At 54.8% G+C, this 18,139-nt stretch overlaps 1 protein-coding gene across 1 annotated transcript; it reads left to right on the top strand.

Annotated features, from left to right (window-relative positions):
- The first annotated feature begins 159 nt into the window (after positions 1-159).
- On the top strand, positions 160-12,429 carry ACKR3 (atypical chemokine receptor 3). The gene is made up of 2 exons (XM_012754504.2): positions 160-290; positions 10,520-12,429. The coding sequence occupies exon 2, from the start codon at positions 10,546-10,548 to the stop codon at positions 11,632-11,634; it is 1,089 nt and encodes a 362-aa protein (XP_012609958.1). The 5' UTR covers positions 160-290; positions 10,520-10,545; the 3' UTR covers positions 11,635-12,429.
- Positions 12,430-18,139: the final 5,710 nt, after the last annotated feature.

The following is an 18,139-nucleotide window of genomic DNA, read 5'->3' on the forward strand; positions in this document are numbered from 1 at the left end:
ATTTTGCAGATGCAGGCCGTCTGGGGTTTCCCGGGGGCGCGCGGGCGCAGGAAACGGCGACCCGCGCGGTTTGCAGGGGCGCGCGTGCGCGCGTGCGCCGGGGGGTGGCGCGCAGAGAGCGGTGAGGGTTACAAAGCTGCCATCTAGAGGCGCCTGCGGTCCCCGCGGTGTATATAACACGGGTCTGCGGCCGGGAGCTCGCAGTTGCTCCGAGCAGCTCGGGCTGAGCGCGGCCCCCGGTGCACAGCGGTGCGCAGCAGCACGGCCAGGCGAGCGGCGCGGCCAGCCAGGTAAGGAGCCGCCTGGCTGGGAGGGGAAGGGCCGGCAGGGCCCCTGCTCCCAAGCACGGGGGCCTTTTGCGAGGGGGCTTTTTAAGTCGCTGAGATGGGTGCTTTCGAGTCTGCGGGTCTGGTTTCCGAGAGCTCAGGCTGCACGGGGCTCGCCTGCCCTGCAGAGAGCTTTTGCTAATTCCGGGGCATCACCTTTCCCCCGGCAGAAAGCAAAGGGCAGTTTTCTTAAGTCATTCGGGGAAGGAAATTTCCATGTGTATCTGTTGGATTTAGGAATCTGGCGTTTATTTGCTGCTGTGGGTATATTTAAGCTCCAGTAAGCAGGGCAACTTTGCAAGAACACAGGCTGTCCATTCTGCTTGCCCAAAGTTGGCGTGGGCTTAGCTTGGCACCACTGTGTACCTGCTTTGCTTCTGGTATCTCAATTTGGAAATAGAATTGGCAGCAAATACGTAATTCCAGAAAGATGAACACTTTATTAAGAGGCATCCTTAAATGGAACAGAAAACTGTGCTGAGAACCTTTGTGAATACAGGATGTGTTTGAATTCTCAGTGCTTTTGGGGGTCACCAGATCCTGTGAGCACGGAAGCTATAAATGTGAATGTTAAATACAGCCCGGTCTTCGTGTCTCTTGATTGCATCCTTGCTAATCTCATTTGAGTACTGTTCTCTCGGAAGGTGTTAGGTCCAACTTCAATTGGAAAACCAATAAGCACACATAAAAGTCTAGTTATTCTGTAATTTAGATACACTCTTCAGGTAAAACAGGAACGTTGTTCAATTTTGTTAGCATACATAAAGATTCAAGGGGTGACTAAGAGTGAGAACTTTGGAATGAGGTCAGGATGGGTGGTTAGCTAGGACTTGTAACTTCCAGGGAGAATGAGAAGTTGTAAAAGTCAGACTGGCTGTCTCTCCTCTCCTCCTCTGTTCTTTTCTTTCCTTTTCTTTTCCTTCCCTCTCCCTCTGTCTCCTCTCCTCCTCTTTCCTCTTCTCCTTTCCCTTTCTTTCTTCCAATTCATTTGCTCACAACAGGATTAATTAGTTTTTCAAAAGTGGGAGAGAGCCTCCCTAAATGGTTTACAGCCCTTTGAAAGTATTTGGTGCAGTGACGTCCCCTGAAACTTCTGTCTGCAGAGTCTCAATGTGGTCACTTTTTTCTTTTCTTTTTAAAAGCAGATGCTGCCTTTGTGTCCCTTTATTTATTCCAGGAAAATGTGGAGATCAAGTGGGCATGCCTAGCAAAGAAAGCGGAGGCTGCCGGTTTCTGTGCTTTATTCTGTGGCTTTTAAATGGATAAACTGCTTGTCTATTTTTCATCAGAATATGAGCTTTCCCCAGTGCAAAGCCTTTCTCCGAAGCAAGTTGCACATGGGAGCTCTAGCTTGGAAACAATTTGCTCTTTTTCCCCCCAGTCTCTGCCATAAACACTTGAATGTGCACACAACTGCCAGCCTAATGCCACAACCTCCAGGAGACTGGGGAGGGGGAAGGGGGGAAGCCACACAGGATGGGGGTGGAAAAGCAAAGGAAAAAACTGAGGAATGGCTGTATTTTGCTGCCCATCAGATTTTTTTTTTTTAAAGGGGCATGCATTGTAGTCATAGTTTAAAAAAAGTTCCAGAAAGTGTAGCCAAGGCAGCATGTCTGTACTTAACTGAGCCAGGACTTCAGGGCTGAGTTTATCCCATATTAACAGCAAGTCCTTAGAGACTTGAAAAGGTATTATGATTTCTAATCAGGCCCAGAACAGGCTGAGAGTATAGGCTTTCTGAATGAGGAAAAAAAAAAAAAAAAAAGCCAAAAAACCCTACTTAATCAGGAACAGTGGCTTTTTGTGCGATCATTTTAGGAAGAGAGCTCCTGTTTTCAAGTCTACATACGGGAAGCTGGTTGCAGTGACTCAGACCTGGGGCTGAAGGGCAGTCACCTTATAAACCTTAAGAGTAACCAAGGGGAAAGAAAAGACCTCAGAGATTTCAGAACTTCAGATTTTCCTCAATGATTTTTGTAAAACACGAATGGAATTTGGGGCCAAAAGGCATTTGTGCCTTTAAACTAGGCAACCAAGGAATTTAGTTTTACTCTTAGGAACAAGAATAGTATTAAAATGCCTTTCAGTTGGATTCCACACGTGCAGGTATAATTCGGAAAGGAGCCAAAGGTTGTGTCATGTCCAGTGTTTTTAAAGCCCAGTAAAGGAAAGGAGTAGCTCCGGGGTACATATTTTCTATTAGAAGCAGGCAAGCACATAAGCAAGACATGGACAGATGAGGACAGAGAGAGGAGGAGGGAGTGTCCCTGATTTTGAATACTTGGTGGTTTTCTGCTTGGGCATATTTGATGCTTTTCTTACTAAGAATCTATTAATTTAGAACTGGGGAAAAAACCCAGTATTACTGCTTCCTTACTAAAGTGATCAGGGAATTGCATAATTGTACGGTGACTATTTTGCAGAGCTACAAGTTAAGTTTGGAAGCGAACTGTTCCGTCCTAGGCTCTCAGGGGCAGAGGGGGCTGAGACTATCTCAGGTGGCCTTGAACCTCTGTTGGCCAAGGGTCAGATAAAGGAGCCCTGGGCAGTGCAGGGGACTTCACGTTTTGCAGGCCGGGCCTGCCAGATAGCAGGCATCTTTCGCTTTTCCTGTTGCGGCAGACACTTCCTAGACGTCCTCCCTCAATGTTGTATGAAGAGCCTAAGACGGTGCAGCCTTCTCCTGGGAACCCCATTGTGTGCAGCTGAGAGCCCGCGGGGAGGCGGCCCTGCCAGCCTGGCTGACCTCCCACTGCCTCGCCCTGGTCCTAAGCTGGGTGGGAATCAGGGCTCCGATTACACCCGGCCAACCCAGACGGCGCAGCCTGTGTGACGTGGGGATCTCCGGGTCTGCCCTTCTGGGCGCAGCTCTGCCTCCCTGGTGGGCAACTGAGCACAGCAGGCCAGATCGGGTTTCTGGATGTGGGATTTATTTCATCTCCCCATACTCACAGTGGACGAGGATGTGCCATGGGTTAACGTGGAGTATGCCTGAGGACTCTGAGGATAGGTGGCCTATATGTGAGTCTGGGTATGGGTTTTTCTCTGTTCTTTTTTGAGTTCTTGAGGAATTCAAAGCAGTTACTTACTTGCATAAAATAAGACCACTCAGGGTCACTCATGAATGTGTAGTCAAGACTGTTTTCCATGTGCTTGGCACTGGGGGACAGACAGCTCCCCATTCTGTTACCAGGCCTGGCAGATAGCCACAGAGACTGCTTGGACTGAAGCTTTCCTGGACTTCTCCCCCAGCTTGGTTGGGTGGGACCCCCATAGACGTGATGCAGGGTAGGCAAAAAAGGATAAAACTCAATGATGTGCATCGCATGATGGTTCTGGAGGTAGCGAGGATTCTCCTTATCTGAACTGCACACTCGGTTTCCACTGGGACCAGCCAAGTGGGTGGGTAGTGCTTTTGCAAAGAGACCGGAACACGAGCGCTTGTAGCATGATTCCCGCTGGACAAAGCCTCTGGAGAAGCTGGAAGCGGGATGAGAACTCTGCTCTTAGCCACAAGCCCGAGATAACCCAGTCTCTTCCCCTGTCCAGGCCTCAGTTTCCAAGTGTGCACACGGTGGGAGCAGCTGCACAGGGTGAGCAGCTCTCGTCTTGTGACAACGCTGCATTTCTCCGTGAAATTCCACTGTAGGTCACAGGTCACGAATTGCAGACAGCCAGTAGAGGAGGCAGAGGTCCTGAAGGGCCCAGAGGGCCAGGGGGCCCCTGGGTTTGGAGCTGGGACCCAGGCCCCCCTGGCCTGTCCACGTTATCTTATCTGCTTTCCAGGAGAGGAGCCACTCCTCCCTCCCCCGGGTGTCTGCCGCAGCCTGGTCTGCACCCAGGCCCCAGCACCCGCTGCAAAGCCTTCTGGCTCCTTTCTCTACAGCCCTTTCTGCCCCAGAGCCACGGCCTCGCTCAAGAGCTCCCCGGCTCCTGCACGGGCAGGCCCAGGCCTGAGGTCCCTGCCCACCCGTCAAGACCCAGCTCTCACCTCCATCTCTCCTTCGTGGAGGGTCTCTGCCTCTGCCAGGCTGGGTGAGTCCGCCTTCATGGCAGGCAGAGTCATCTTTCTTTCTGGAAGCTCCCTTGATCACCCCACCCTCTTGAAGACCCCATCAGCCACTGCAGTGGGAATCCCTCATCGCCCTGCTGAAGGGGCACCCACCACCTTGCCCGGGCGTGGGGCAGGAGTGGGTCTTCATGCTGTGCTCACCTTCCTAAAGAGAAGGCAGGTTCTCGAGAGTGGGGTGAGATGATGCCGGTCTGTCATCCTCACGCGCCCCAGAACTGCGCCCCTTCTCGGAGAGGCTCTGCCAGCACCAGCTCGGCGAGGATTTCAGGAAAGTCTCCTCCGCACCCGCATTTCCGACGCGGCCTCGGATCGCTGGTCCCGGAGGGGCACCAGTCCCTGACACCTGCTTTGTGCCAGGTTGCTCCGCGTGCCGTGGCGACACGAAGACGAACGAGACGGGTTGCGGGTTGCAGGGCTTGAGCGGGGACGAGGTGAAGGGGGAGAGACGTGGACAGCTTGGTGGTGCAGTTGGGGGCGTGCGGAAGTGGGGTGGGCGGAAGGCGGGAGAAACAGGCGGGCAGAGCGCAGCAGGTGAGAAGCGGCCCCCGCCTCTGATGGGGCTCGAGCACATCCAGGGCAGCTTCCGTGAACGCTGGCCGATTCCTCAACACGCGGCAGCCTCTGGGAGGAACCGACCAGCATGAGGACACGCTGGCTGCAGGCACACCACTGCCCCATGGAAATCTAAACTTGGGGACTTCTAATTCTGGCTGTCCCCCGGCTCAATGGGTGAGCTCAGGCAGACCATTTGGATGCAGCTAAATGCCTCGGGCTGCTTGCCGTGGCTCCGCGGTTGTCAGGGATACTTGGTTGATGAATAATAAGCCTCAGAAGGGAGAGGCATCTCCCAGAAAAGTCCTCCGGCCGACAAAGAAGAGCCCTTGCCCAGTTTGGGACTGTGAGTGGTACAGGAGTGGCAGGCCCTGGGCCGGTGGGGAGGGCTAGGCAGAACCACGGCCACCGCCAGCCACAGGGAGACTCCCTTCCCGTCACGGCAGACGCGAGATGCTGTCGGGGTGCAGGTGCAGGACCAGGGCGCCAAAAGGAGAGATCCCTGGGCAAAGCACACAACGAGATGTAGCAGTAAATGTTAGGAAAAAGGGCACGAAAACCGACGTTTGCTGCTTTTTGTTCTCAGTTGAGTCTCTCTGGATTGGAAAAATGGAACATGCATGAACCTTTGTTGTTTTGTGGCTCATGCCTCCCTCTATTAAAATGTATGAATTCTTGATGTCCAATTTCAAATAATGCAGAAGTGTGTAGAGTGAAAACTACAATTCTCCCTTTGTCCCTCATCCCACTCTCCCGGCCCCGAGTGTTATACTCACTGCAGATCTTTCTCTGTATGCTTTTATGGACGTATGTTTACAAAGACAAGTACACATCATTTAAAATTTTTTTCTACGCAGATGGCATTGTACTCTGTGTGTGCGTGTATGTGCGTGTGCGTGTGCGTGTATGTGCATGTGCGTGTGCGTGTTGCCTTCCACTGAGCAGCACATTCCATGTTCGTGAAGGCAGGCTGCCCTCTCTACAGCCGAGCCGTGCTCCAGATTGGGCGTACTGCACTCTACGGAATCGTCTCTCCATTGATGGACATTCATGTTGCCCCTAATTTCTGCTAGTGCATAGATACTGCTTTAATAAACATCTTGTATGTACGTTTGGGGACACGTACTATTTCAAGAAGAGAAATGTGTGAACTTCCAAACGCACAGGACTGGGAACATCTTTTGTTCTGAGCCCCCTTTTCATTCTGTCTCGAATCTTTATGCAGAAGCCTTAAAACCTGAGTGTGAGAAGTGGGTCTCACCCCGTAGCCTGCCCTGGCGTGGGCGCTGACCCGTGGAGAGGCTGGCAGTGGGCAGGTTTGATTAACTCCCAGAAATTTCCCTTATGTCCTGGCCCCCAGTGGGAATGGAATTGCTGGTCGGTCCAGCAGAGGTGACTGGGCTGAGTGGGGTGAGGTCCCGTGGTTACCAGCCGTCCCTGCTTCCCGGCACGGACAGACCTGTGGACTGGCTGCAAGTCCGCACTGTGTCTGGGTACGAGGACCTGGGCCAGCCGGTCCCGATGTGGGCGGACGCAGTCAGCTCTCTCTGTGTCGGATGAGGTAATCCCCTGCTTTTGCTCGAGGGGAGCCGAGGTTCCCTAGCGGGGCACTCCGGGAGTTCATCAGGGCCCCCTCCCTCCCTCTCTCCACTCTCAGATTTTGCAGGGGGCTTTGTCACCAGACCGTGGGGACCCAGGGGCCCTGGGTCGACATTTCATAGTTTGCCCTGTCGTACTTCTGTGCATATCGGGGACTCCGAGGGCGTCACTTGTTAAGATCTAAGCAGGTCACTTAGGAAGGTCCTCTGCTCGGACGGTGAACGCACACCCCCAGCGAGTGGCCTTAAATGCAAGTGGCCCAGCCCAGCCCAGACGTCCTGCACACGGGCCGGGCAGCAGGGCTTTGTTGCAGACCACATTCCACACTACACGCAGCTCCCCTCGTTCAATGACGGATTGTCTTTGTCACATAATAATCTCTTTTCTGGAAACACTCCTTGTTTGTGTCTGAAACCTAATGCATGGAAAATACTGCAATGACAAAAGGCTAAGCTATTGGGTGGTGGTGTTGTTTTCTTGTTTTCTGTTTTCCCTTGCTCTCCGCTGAAGTTTGCAGAGGATCGATGACTGCACTGTCTGCGCAGTCTCCTCCCCATGCCCCCTTCCTCCGCCTGACCGCCGGAACCTTCTGCGGGGGCAGAGGGAGGCCCATTCAGGCCCCTGAAGGTGAGTGGTCAAGGTGTGGGCCTCTGGCTTCATCTCTTGGCCAGTCAGAGCCTGGGCTGCCCATTCCCCAGGCTGGCCGGTGGTCAGCGCTTGACGGTCATTGATCAGTGGTTGATGGCTGGTGACAGGTGATCGGCGTGCCCTGCCCCCCGCCTCTGCTCTGTCCTCCAGCCCCTGGCAGGCACAGCGAGGCCCTGCTGGAAGTTTCCCGCTGTGCCGCCCTGGCAGGGGCGGGGAGAGGATGGCCGAGGGAGGTGTGCCCAGCTCAGAAATCCCCTGCAGAGCGGGCAGGGAATGTGGCCGTCACAGCACTGACTCAGAGGACAAGTCATCACTAAATCAAATTTTCTTTTTCCAGAGGGCAGAGGCAGAAACCCCGGGGTAGGGGGGTGTGTCCCTGACCCCTGCCCACCTCCCCCCACTGTTCTGGGCTCTGAGAACACCTGGGGCTGCAGCCCGGGGCTCGCGTGCTTGAGTGTCTGCTTTGTGGGAAGAGTGGGAGGCCCCACAGGGCATGCTGGTAACAGGAGAGCCAGGCGTCTTCTCATTCCGTGACCCTGCCCCCACGCGGCCTGTCGCAGGTGCACCTGGCAAGTCCGCGCTGGAGGGCGTGGAGGCCCAGCAGAGCAAGGTCTCCGTGGCGTGAAGCGAGCGTGAGGCCAGCGGTGGGGCGGGCTCAGGACCCAGGTTCTGGCAACAAAGGCCGGGGATCGCTCCTTTCTTTCCTTCCCGCCCCGTGAATGGCCCCAGAGCCCAGGATTTACGGCTGCTTTTGCCAAAGCCAGCGGCTGTGCCAGTGGGGGCAGAGGGAGGCGCCCAGGGCAGGCGCCGGCCATGCTGTGGGGCGGTGGCTTGTCCTGCACCCCAGCGTCTCTGCTCCCCGGGGAGCTGGGGTCAGATAGGATTGTGGGGCGAGAGTGTTTTAGAAACCAAGCCACACTGCAAATGTGTCTCGTTTTAAGGAAACGGGATGAGGACAAAGGATCACTGCATTGCAGCCACGCAGGAGAGCAAGGCCGAGACTGTCGCGTGGCTCTCTCGGGAATCCGGACGCAGAGTGGAGGGTCGGCACCAGGAGGTTTGGAGCCCAGGGAGGTGGCAGTGGCCACTTCAAGGCACCGTCTGGGCAGGCTGTCTGCCCTGGGGCAGGTCTGGCAGGTCAGGGAGGCCCAGTCTCTCCCAGGCGTCCTCTGCAGCCCTCCTGGCCCAGGTCATTTTGGAGTCCTTAGAGCTGTGTCTTAGGACCAGGCATTCCAAAGTCCTCATTCGAGTTTATTTGTCCTCAGCTTGATCTTGCGCCTCTCCATGGGTGCTGTGCGTGTGTGTCAGGCCGTGCAGCAAGCTGGTGGTCACAGGGCTTGAGCCCTCCCTCCCGGCAGGGTGGCTCTGAGGACGGCCAGGTGTGTGGCCTGTGTCTCCTGCCTCAGTGGGCCTTTGGAACGGGCAGGGACTGTGGCCATCACAGGAGGACGCTGTGGTCCAGCTAGGTCACCAGGAGGGACCCACAGCTGCTCAGTCCCTCGGGGCGGGGGGTGGGGGAGGACACTACCCAGAAGCTGCGGTCGGGGGTCCAGGTCGGTCACCAGCTTGAGTTCTGAGGCTGCGGGGGTGACCCTGGGGGGCAGCGGAATTTCTCACTGCTCGGAGATTCTGTCCATGCCGTGCCAAAGGAGAAGGTCCTCAAGCGCCCAGTCTTCGGGTGAGCTCGTGAACCCCCCACGCTGGGAATATTTATTACTCAGCCAGCGAGCGCCAGTTTCCAGCGTAGGAAAGAGAAGTGAGGTTCCACTTTTCACTAAAGGGGAAAAACTGCCAACCTCGGGCTGGAGAGTCCCCGGGGTCGCGGCTCGGCCAGGGAGGGAGAAAGGTGAGGTTTTGTTGGGTGCCTGCTGTGGGCCAGACTCTGTGTTAGCCTTTAGCCCCACCCAGGGTGTCTGTGTGGAGGGAGGTGGCCCCAGGCAGGGTCACTGACTGCTCTCAGGCTAGACACTAATGAAGAGAGGAGCCCGAATCCCAGCCAGGAGCACCTGCTCCGGCAGGTGCGTTCCCAGCTGTGGCTTCTCACACAGCTGGCATGGCAGCCTGGGCATCCACCCACTGCCCGCTGTCCTTGATCCTCCAGGCAGCTCTCGGTGTAACCTGGAGTCCACTTTACCTGAACTGGGCAAGTAAGCTCGACTCCAGGTCAGTCCTTACCTGTGACAGGTGAGGGGGAAACAGGGACAGCCACCAAACTGTGTCATTTCCAACAGTGCCCCAGGGGCTGGTCTCTTCATTTCGTACTCCCCCGTAATGGCACAGTGGGGCTCGGGCTGGGTAACCTGCTGACCCAGGACCGCAGCCAGATGGACAGTAGAAGACAGCCCTGGTAGCTCTTGTGGTCGGTCAGTCTGGAGAAATCACTTCCAGATCTGTGGCTACCTTCTCGCTGGGTGTTGAATGGCAACACCTGGAGTGCTGGCCTCACGTCAGGTCAGAAGGGAAAAAACAGTTGAGAAAATCATCAGCCCTCCAGAAATACGGCAGGTGTTGATTTTTGTGCTCTGGGTCTTGGCACAAGTTGCTCTTGGAGCAGTTGAACAAATAAAGGAGTGGAAAACCAGGCGATGGCTCAGTGCTGGAGACAGCTGGTTGATTTCCCTCAGTTGAAAACCGCACGGTGAGCCCCAAGTCTGCAGGTTTGGGGTGCAGTGCAGCTGCAGGGTACTCCACACCTGCTCACCCTGTTTCCATAGGTCTTCACCCCACTGCAAGGTGAAGGCCGCCTAAGGCTCAGGTTCACGTGAATTTAGCAGAGAGATAAAAAGCACTGAGTCACATTCTAAATGCAAATGTGGAAGAGGATTTGAAGTGCTTTCACGAGGACACCACAGCAGGACACTGTAATACAGCAGTGCCAGGAACAGGTCCACCCTGCCATTCTGCGGGGACAGAGATGAAGTGGCTCCTCAGCCCCCTGCCGAGAGAGCAGACCGTTGGCCTTGCCGTGGCCGCAGCTCAGCGGCCTGACGTTTCCTTGGCCCCTGCGCTGTGTGGACTTCACACCCTGGCACGGGCGGGCTGACCATGCCATGAGAACACAGCCACGAAAAGACACAGAAGGCAAACTCTGGTTTTCTCTTGGAGCCCCACGCGGATTTAGATTCTGGATATGTTTTATTTTGTTTTGGAGAATTCTATTACGGTTCTTCTCTCCTCTCTCTGCAAAGACATTGCCGGGCTAAAGCGAAACAGCTGAGCGTATCGGGGCACTTGGAAAAGCGTCCTGCCTGAGCTTGAGTTTTTTCTAATGAAGTGATTTTTCTTCTCTCCCATCTTTTTTGTTTGTTTGGTTTTCCCGCAGGTCCTTCGATTGCTCCCCTCGAAACCATGGATCTGCATCTCTTTGACTACTCGGAGCCGGGGAACTTCTCCGACATCACCTGGCCCTGCAACAGCAGCGACTGCATCGTGGTGGACACGGTGCTGTGCCCCAACATGCCCAACAAGAGCGTCCTGCTGTACACGCTCTCCTTCATCTACATCTTCATCTTCGTGATCGGCATGGTCGCCAACTCCGTGGTGGTCTGGGTGAACATCCAGGCCAAGACCACGGGCTACGACACGCACTGCTACATCCTGAACCTGGCCATCGCAGACCTGTGGGTTGTCATCACCATCCCGGTCTGGGTGGTGAGCCTGGTGCAGCACAACCAGTGGCCCATGGGCGAGCTCACGTGCAAGGTCACCCACCTCATCTTCTCCATCAACCTCTTCGGCAGCATCTTCTTCCTCACCTGCATGAGCGTGGACCGCTACCTCTCCATCACCTACTTCTCCAACACCTCGAGCAGCAGGAAGAAGATCGCGAGACGCGTCGTCTGCGTGCTGGTGTGGCTGCTGGCCTTCTGCGTGTCGCTGCCGGACACCTACTACCTGAAGACCGTCACGTCTGCGTCCAACAACGAGACCTACTGCCGGTCCTTCTACCCCGAGCACAGCATCAAGGAGTGGCTGATCGGCATGGAGCTGGTCTCCGTTGTCTTGGGCTTTGCCGTCCCATTCTCCATCATCGCCGTCTTCTACTTCCTGCTCGCCAGGGCCATCTCGGCTTCCGGCGACCAGGAGAAGCACAGCAGCCGGAAGATCATCTTCTCCTACGTGGTGGTCTTCCTGGTGTGCTGGCTGCCCTACCACGTGGCGGTGCTGCTGGACATCTTCTCCATCCTGCACTACATCCCCTTCACCTGCCAGCTGGAGCACGCGCTCTTCACGGCCCTGCACGTCACGCAGTGCCTGTCCCTGGTGCACTGCTGCGTCAACCCCGTGCTGTACAGCTTCATCAACCGCAACTACAGGTACGAGCTGATGAAGGCCTTCATCTTTAAGTACTCGGCCAAAACGGGCCTCACCAAGCTCATCGATGCCTCCAGGGTCTCCGAGACAGAGTACTCTGCCTTGGAGCAGAGTGCCAAGTGACCCTCCCTGCAGGGGCCCTGGGACACGTGTGCTGGTTTGGAGCCGGGCATCGGGCCGCCTGGTTTTCTAGAGTAAAGCAGAGTCGCTTCGGGTCTTGACGCTGGAGTGGCATGAAGAGGGGAGCAGGTGGCGTTGCGCATCTTCTCCTCCCTTTCTTGTGACGGATGCGGCTGTCCCTTGGCTGTGTGTCCTGGCAGTTGTGTGACAGGCAGTGCTGCGGTGTGTCCAAGCGGCTTCAGGACGGGCTTGCCCGGACTCCTGTAAGATAGGACTCTTGGTGTTCCCTGAATTTGTTTTGTACCGTGATTTGTATTTAAATGTTAAGACTTTATTTTCTCACTTACTGGTGTACCTTATAAATGTATTTGAAAGTTAAAATATATTTTAAATATCGTACGGGAGGTATAGTGCTGACATATATTCAGAATGTTGTAGTTTTAAGATTAGTTTGACTCCAGTTTTGACTAAGGATGACATTAATTGTTAGCTGGTTTGAAATTTTATATATATATATAAATATATATAAATATATAAATATATGCCAGTGTTGGCTGAAATGTTTTATTTCCATAGTTTTATATCTGTGTGGTGTTTTGTACCAGCGCAAAAACTGCTCTGTAATGCAGTTTGTGACATTCATAGTATTATAAAGTTACATATTAAAAAAAAAAAAAAATCAACAAAAAACTGTTCCGGGCTGCAAATCTGTGCACAGAATGAGCAGTTGTATTTCAGAGAGCTCTCTCAATGTGTAAGTTATTTTTTTTTTTAATAAAGATTTTTGTTTCCTAAAAATGCATTATTTGAGCCTCAGTTTTAAAAGCATGTTTGGCATGTAGGTGGCACATATGATGAGGATAAATGTGTGTGTATGGCACACGGGCCCACTGTGTAAATGTGTTTAGAAAAGGAACGCTACCATAAAGCAAAACCCAAGGGGTTAACTTGGATGAAATGATATAAAAAGGGGTGTTTTGCTTTCTTGAACAGCATTCAGGCAGTCCCGGGTGTGGTGGGGGCTGGCCGGCAGGTGCAGCCAGATGGCCGCGAGGAGCTGGCGCAGGAGGGGGCGGAATGCTGTCTGCCCAGGGTGGGTTCGGGGCCCAGGAGTCACGTCCTCATCTGCACCACCCGTGTGCTTCCAGGACACACGTCACAGCCCCCTCTGCCTTCCGTCTGGGGTGAGCACCCCTCACAGCGATGCTTCCTACTTGAACTTTCCATTTAAATCGTACCGACCCACCACCCTCTTGAGGCCAGGCACCGAGTGACTTCCTGGCTAGCATGTGCCGTCGCTGGCAGTGTGACGGCGCGCTCTCGGCGCGGCCAGCTCTTGCTGTGCCCCCACCAGCTCCACGTGGAGCTGCAAGGACCCCAGAGAGCTCTGCAGGCAGCCGTCTGGGCGGGCTCTGCCCTCCCCGTCCCCCTCCGGGGAGCCGGCTGTGCACGGAGAGCCGTCTGCCAGCGTGATGGTGGACCCCGGTCAGGCGCTCCAGTTCGGCTGTGAGCTCGGGGGCTGCTGCCAGGTGGGAAAGCGCCCTGTGCCTGTGGACACGCCCACGGGCTCGCCGCCGGCAGTCCCCGGGGGCCCCAGGGCTGCACAGATGGAGCCGGCCGCAGAGGCTCCTGTTTCCCGCAAAGGCCTTCGTGGCCTGGAGCTTTGAAACCAGCGTCGTCACTTACTTGGAATGTCCTCTTGGTGCACATGTATGTCCTCAGGTGAGTCTATACCTGGTCTCGCCTCCGATGCCGGGTTCTGGTTAGATGACAGTAATGCAGATGGTGGGCTAATAGCATAGCAGCAGGCCAAGATACTGAGGTGAGGGGGAAATAAGTAGACGGCAACAGGAAGCTGGGGAAAGTGTGGCCCAAGTGTGTGTTCCTCGACAGTGAAATTGGGTCGCACGTTTGCTCCCGAGCCTTCCCGGGGCCCAGGTTCAGACAGAAGCACGCTCTCCAAGTGGTAAATTCAAGCTGGGACGGGAGGAGGGGACGCACATTGCGGTCCCGAGCTCAGCTGAGCCACAGCCACAACCCTCAAGAGCAATTCAGCTTAACTCTATTTTGAGGCCACATCTCAGTCAGATCAGAGGACCCCCCTTTGCCCTAGATTACAGGTAAGTTTTGGGGAGTGCTGGGGGTGGTACTCGATGGCCGTCTGTCCACACTGGCAGCTGAGATGTCCACTGCCGCCTGGTCCTCACACAGGGGTCCTCTGTCACCCTGTTTCGGTGGCTCGTGCTGCTGTTTCTTGCCTGGCTGGGCCCTGAGATGTTCTTTCCTGCAGCAATGCAGGCTCGGGCACCGCTGGCGGGGGTGGGGGGCAACTCTGAACTGGAGCCGAACTCACTCGGTGGCGCCTTTGCTTTGGTGGGTTGTCCTTGTCCCCACAGGGCCTGGGCACGGTGGCTCTGTTGCCCCAGCCCCTCAGACAGCCCTGGGGTCTCTGGTCTCCAGGCTGCAGGAAAGGAATTCTGTCCCACCCCGTGCACGTGGATGTGGCGGGGGCAGGAGTCTCCTGCAGGGTCTGGTACAGGGGGGAGAAGGGAAGGATGGAAGACCTCCTGCCCTTCTCAACCCCAGGACCAGAGGGCCTGGAACTCTCCCACTCCAGGCTCATTCGTTTGGATTCCTTTTCTCTGCAAAGGCACCAGCCTCCTGGCGTGGTGGGAAAACTGCTAGCGCCGTGGCCTTTGCCCCCAGGAGGGTGTCCGGAGCCCTGGGCGTAGGGTGGAGCCCCAGAGTCGGGAGGAAAGCAGCTTTTGCTTCCTCGATGGCCCTTCCTGGAGCCTCCGCCCCAGAGAGTGGGGAAAGCTGTTCCTCTCCCCTCCCTCCCTCGACACTCCTCTCCTTGTGATCTGGGGAAACGCCAGAGACGAGCCGGGCAGTGGCCCGAGGCAGCCTGTTGTCAGTGAGTCAGTGTTGCACGCTTTCCATCTGGTTCAACACGAGAGCCGCCCACTTTGATCACACGCCGCGTTCCCTGCAAGTGAAGAAGAAAAACAATGCCACTGAAAACGCCAGATGTAAAATCCTCTGGGCGCACAATCTATTCGCTGGTCTATGGCTGTTTTGGGTCCTTCTAGGAGACTCACAGCAACCTGGGAGGGGACCTTGGGGCATTCGTGTTCGGATCTGGCAGAGCAGCTAGAAGTCTGAAACTCTCTGCGGCGGGATACTCCTGGGGGTGTCTCCAGGCGGCAGCAGCTCTGGGGCGTGGCCCTATTTTATTAGGAATATGGAAATTCTGCCTTATTGGGCTTCTCTTCCGAGGCTATAAATAATGAGTCTGGGGCACTTCCCATCTAAGCTAAGCACAGTTGCCTGGAGCTCAGGGGAACGCCAGGAGCTGTCAGTCTGCACCGCGTGGGGTGGCTGACGAGGAGTGTGGGCTCCCAGAGTTGCCGCCTGGGGCGCGGGGTTCGCTCCGAGCTCAGGGGGTGCCTCTGCGTGGATACACTCCGCTGAGATTCAGCCCTTCAGGGATGATGGTTTCAGGTGGGCTGGAGGCTTTAAAAGACGTACCCATTATTACAGAGCACTTCTCTCTTCCTCTCCCAGATTTCCCAAGAAAAGCACCTTTAAAAGCTCTCTGGGGCACTAATTTTTGCAGTGCCTGCTAGGCTCCCCAAATCTTGACGCCAATGACATTTGATAAGAAATAATACGATAGGAATTAAATTAGTTGTACACAGCTGGGATTCGTTTGCTTTTTGGACGGCTGAGGCCAGCCCAACCCTGCCGTAAACTCTTGCAGTGGAGCTCGGTAACCTCACGGCGGTTCTTAAGCACTTACACACGGGGACACGGGCACACGCCCGGACTCACTACCACCGTGTGACCCACACGCGCTCACGGACACGGTTTCCATGCGCACGTTTAGGACGGTCCCAGTGAGAGTCGGGGCCACGGGGCTGAGGTCCGCTCGTCCAAGTCTGGGCCTTTGCCGGGCGTGGAGCCCGAGCAGCTGTCACTGCACCCTGTCCTGGGGAAGGCGGCGAGGTTTCAGCTTCGCTAAACCTCAGCTTCCTCTCGTTTTGCAGAGTTGGAGGCCGGCGGTACGCGATCCACAGGGCTATTGTGACGATCCAATCACACGATCCCTGTGAAGTGCGTGTCACGGGGCACGGGGCACTCACGGTGCGTGCTCTGAGCACAGCAGCCGTCCTGGCCGTTGCCCCCGGGCACAGTCTGCTCTTCCCTGCTGCAGCCGCAGTGAATTCCAGAGAAATGGGGCCAGAGGATATCTGCCGTGGGCAGTGACCCAGAAGAGGAAGCACATCTGCCCCAGCCGGGGGTTCTAACTGGGGCGACTTTTGCCCCAGGAGACGTTTGCCAATGTCTGGAAACATTCTGGTTGTCATAAGTTGGCGGGGGGTGCCACTGTCATCTAGCGGGCCAAGGCCAAGCTGCTGAACATCCCACGGTGCACAGGGCAGCCCAGTGACAAAGAATGACGGCGTCCCAGACGTCAGGAGGGTTGAAGTGGAGAGACCAAGGCCTAGGACAAGGCCAGCCATCTGGACACAAGACTCCTGGCCTCTATGCACTGCCCGGGGCAGGCTGGGGGGGGGGGGCTTTGGCACTCCCAGGCCTGGGCGTACCAGGAACACCCGGGAAAAGCATCCAATGGGGGGTCCTTAGAGCCCCTCAACTCTGCAAAATTCTGGCAGGCAAGGGCAACACGCATAGTTGATGTGGGATGTACCCCAGATTTTCCTATTGCCTGAAGGTGTTCACTTACAGGAATTTGGCAAGATGTGCTTATGAAATAGGTACGCACAGACTAAGTGTTAGTAGATGTTAGTAGACGTTTAGTATACATGGAGGCTTTAAATTTCCATTTAATATGTAAAATAGCTTGTTTTAAAGGCCCCAGAAAGAACATGGCTAGCAGACAGAGCCAGGGACAGGCTGAGTGAGGCCAGAGTGACAGATTCAATTCTGCTTCTCCTTAGCTCGATGATGGTAGCATTATTTCTTCTGTGAACCCAGTTTCCTCACCCTTAAAATTGCTTCTCCACCTTCATTAAAGACTCAGTGTAGAGACCAACGAGCATATGTCTTGTAAATGTAGCTGAATGAATTGATGAAAGAATGACGTGCTTTGAAACTTGTGTAGGGCCACACAAATGTCCCTACCAATTTTCTAAACTTTTTTTTTTTTTTTTTGCACGATTCATTTTTATGTTGCCCAATGCTTAACTCAGAAATGTGCTGTTTGGTTATGTCGTAAGCATGGAAATACGTCCCGCCTCCGGTGTGCCTCACACTCACACTTTCCAGGTCTGTCTGAAGACTGAGTCACCTGCTTGTTGCTCTAGGGTCGGGACACACCACGACCTTGGCCTGGGTTTCCCAGGATTCTGCTTCTCAAGCGCTGAGGTCAACGGCCGCGGAGCAGGACCCCGACATGCTTATCTGGATGGTATGTGGAGGGCGAGGCACAATTTTGCAGTTCTTCTTCTTTTTCAAAAGCTTCATTTTTTGTTGTTGTTGTTGCTGGCTTTTCATATGCTTATGCACTCGGACCTTTGCATGTGGGATTCGGAACGGCTGACAATCATGTCATTTCTCCCGACGGGCTGGGGAGAAAATGAGGGGTGGCTTCGTCGGCCATTTGTTACGATATAATGTTCGGAAGCAGCAGAATGGAAAGATCTGAATTTCCATAGTTATTTCCGGAACTAAACTGATTAAAATCATTTCCTAGGTGGGTCGGAATCTTCCCTTTAACAATTTTCAGAAGAAAAGGCGAAGAGAAAGTCGTTGTGACGACGGCATTAAATCTGCTTGGGTGACTCAGAATGTATGTTGGCACGGCAACATGTCATGGGGCGCGCGGCAAACATGTCTCGTCGGTGGCGGTGGCGTGTCTGAAAGGCCCTGGGCTTCACCGTGCCATGCTGAATTTGCTTCCTTTTAGCCTTTCACATGAAAGTGTTTGAAGCTAATCTTTTCATTCCTTTTTGCAGGGCCCTAATCAATAGGAAGAACGCATTAAAGGTTTCCCCACCGTTGCATTTCTCAGGGCCGCTGCTAAAAAAAAGTGTGGTGGATTGCGCTCTGTGCCGTACTGTAATGAGGATTTGAATTTCGTGCGGAGCCCAAAGTGTAAATGAAAGATCGCCAGTTGCCCAGCTGTGCTGACGATGAATGTCTTTCCCCGCAATTTATTCCGGGCTCGTTCTCGCTAATTTATTCATCCGTCCACACACTCGTCCATTCAACCGCCGATCGGACGAGCTTTGCTGAGCGCCCACTGTGTGCCATGCACCATGCCTGTCTTTAAAATGTCAGCGGTGGCTGGACCAGAGCCTTTTTCTTTTGAGATGGCCCCAGCCTGCAGGGCGAGATGGGAATAGAACGTAGGGAAACCGTTACGGGGTCCCATGGTGCGAAGGACCCTGGAAGTGCTCAGAGCCGAGAGAGGAGGGGGTGGTGCTCTACTTCAGAGGAACCAGGAAGGCTTACGGGGAAGGGGGTCCTCCCGTCCTGGCCTGAG

This window comes from Microcebus murinus, chromosome 8 (genome assembly GCF_040939455.1).
Source record: "Microcebus murinus isolate Inina chromosome 8, M.murinus_Inina_mat1.0, whole genome shotgun sequence".
Classification (NCBI taxonomy): Eukaryota; Metazoa; Chordata; class Mammalia; order Primates; family Cheirogaleidae; genus Microcebus; species Microcebus murinus.

What these genes read in the sequence shown, in the direction of transcription:
- ACKR3 (XM_012754504.2), top strand. Translation starts at nt 10,546, where the DNA reads ATGGATCTGCATCTCTTTGACTACTCGGAGCCGGGGAACTTCTCCGAC.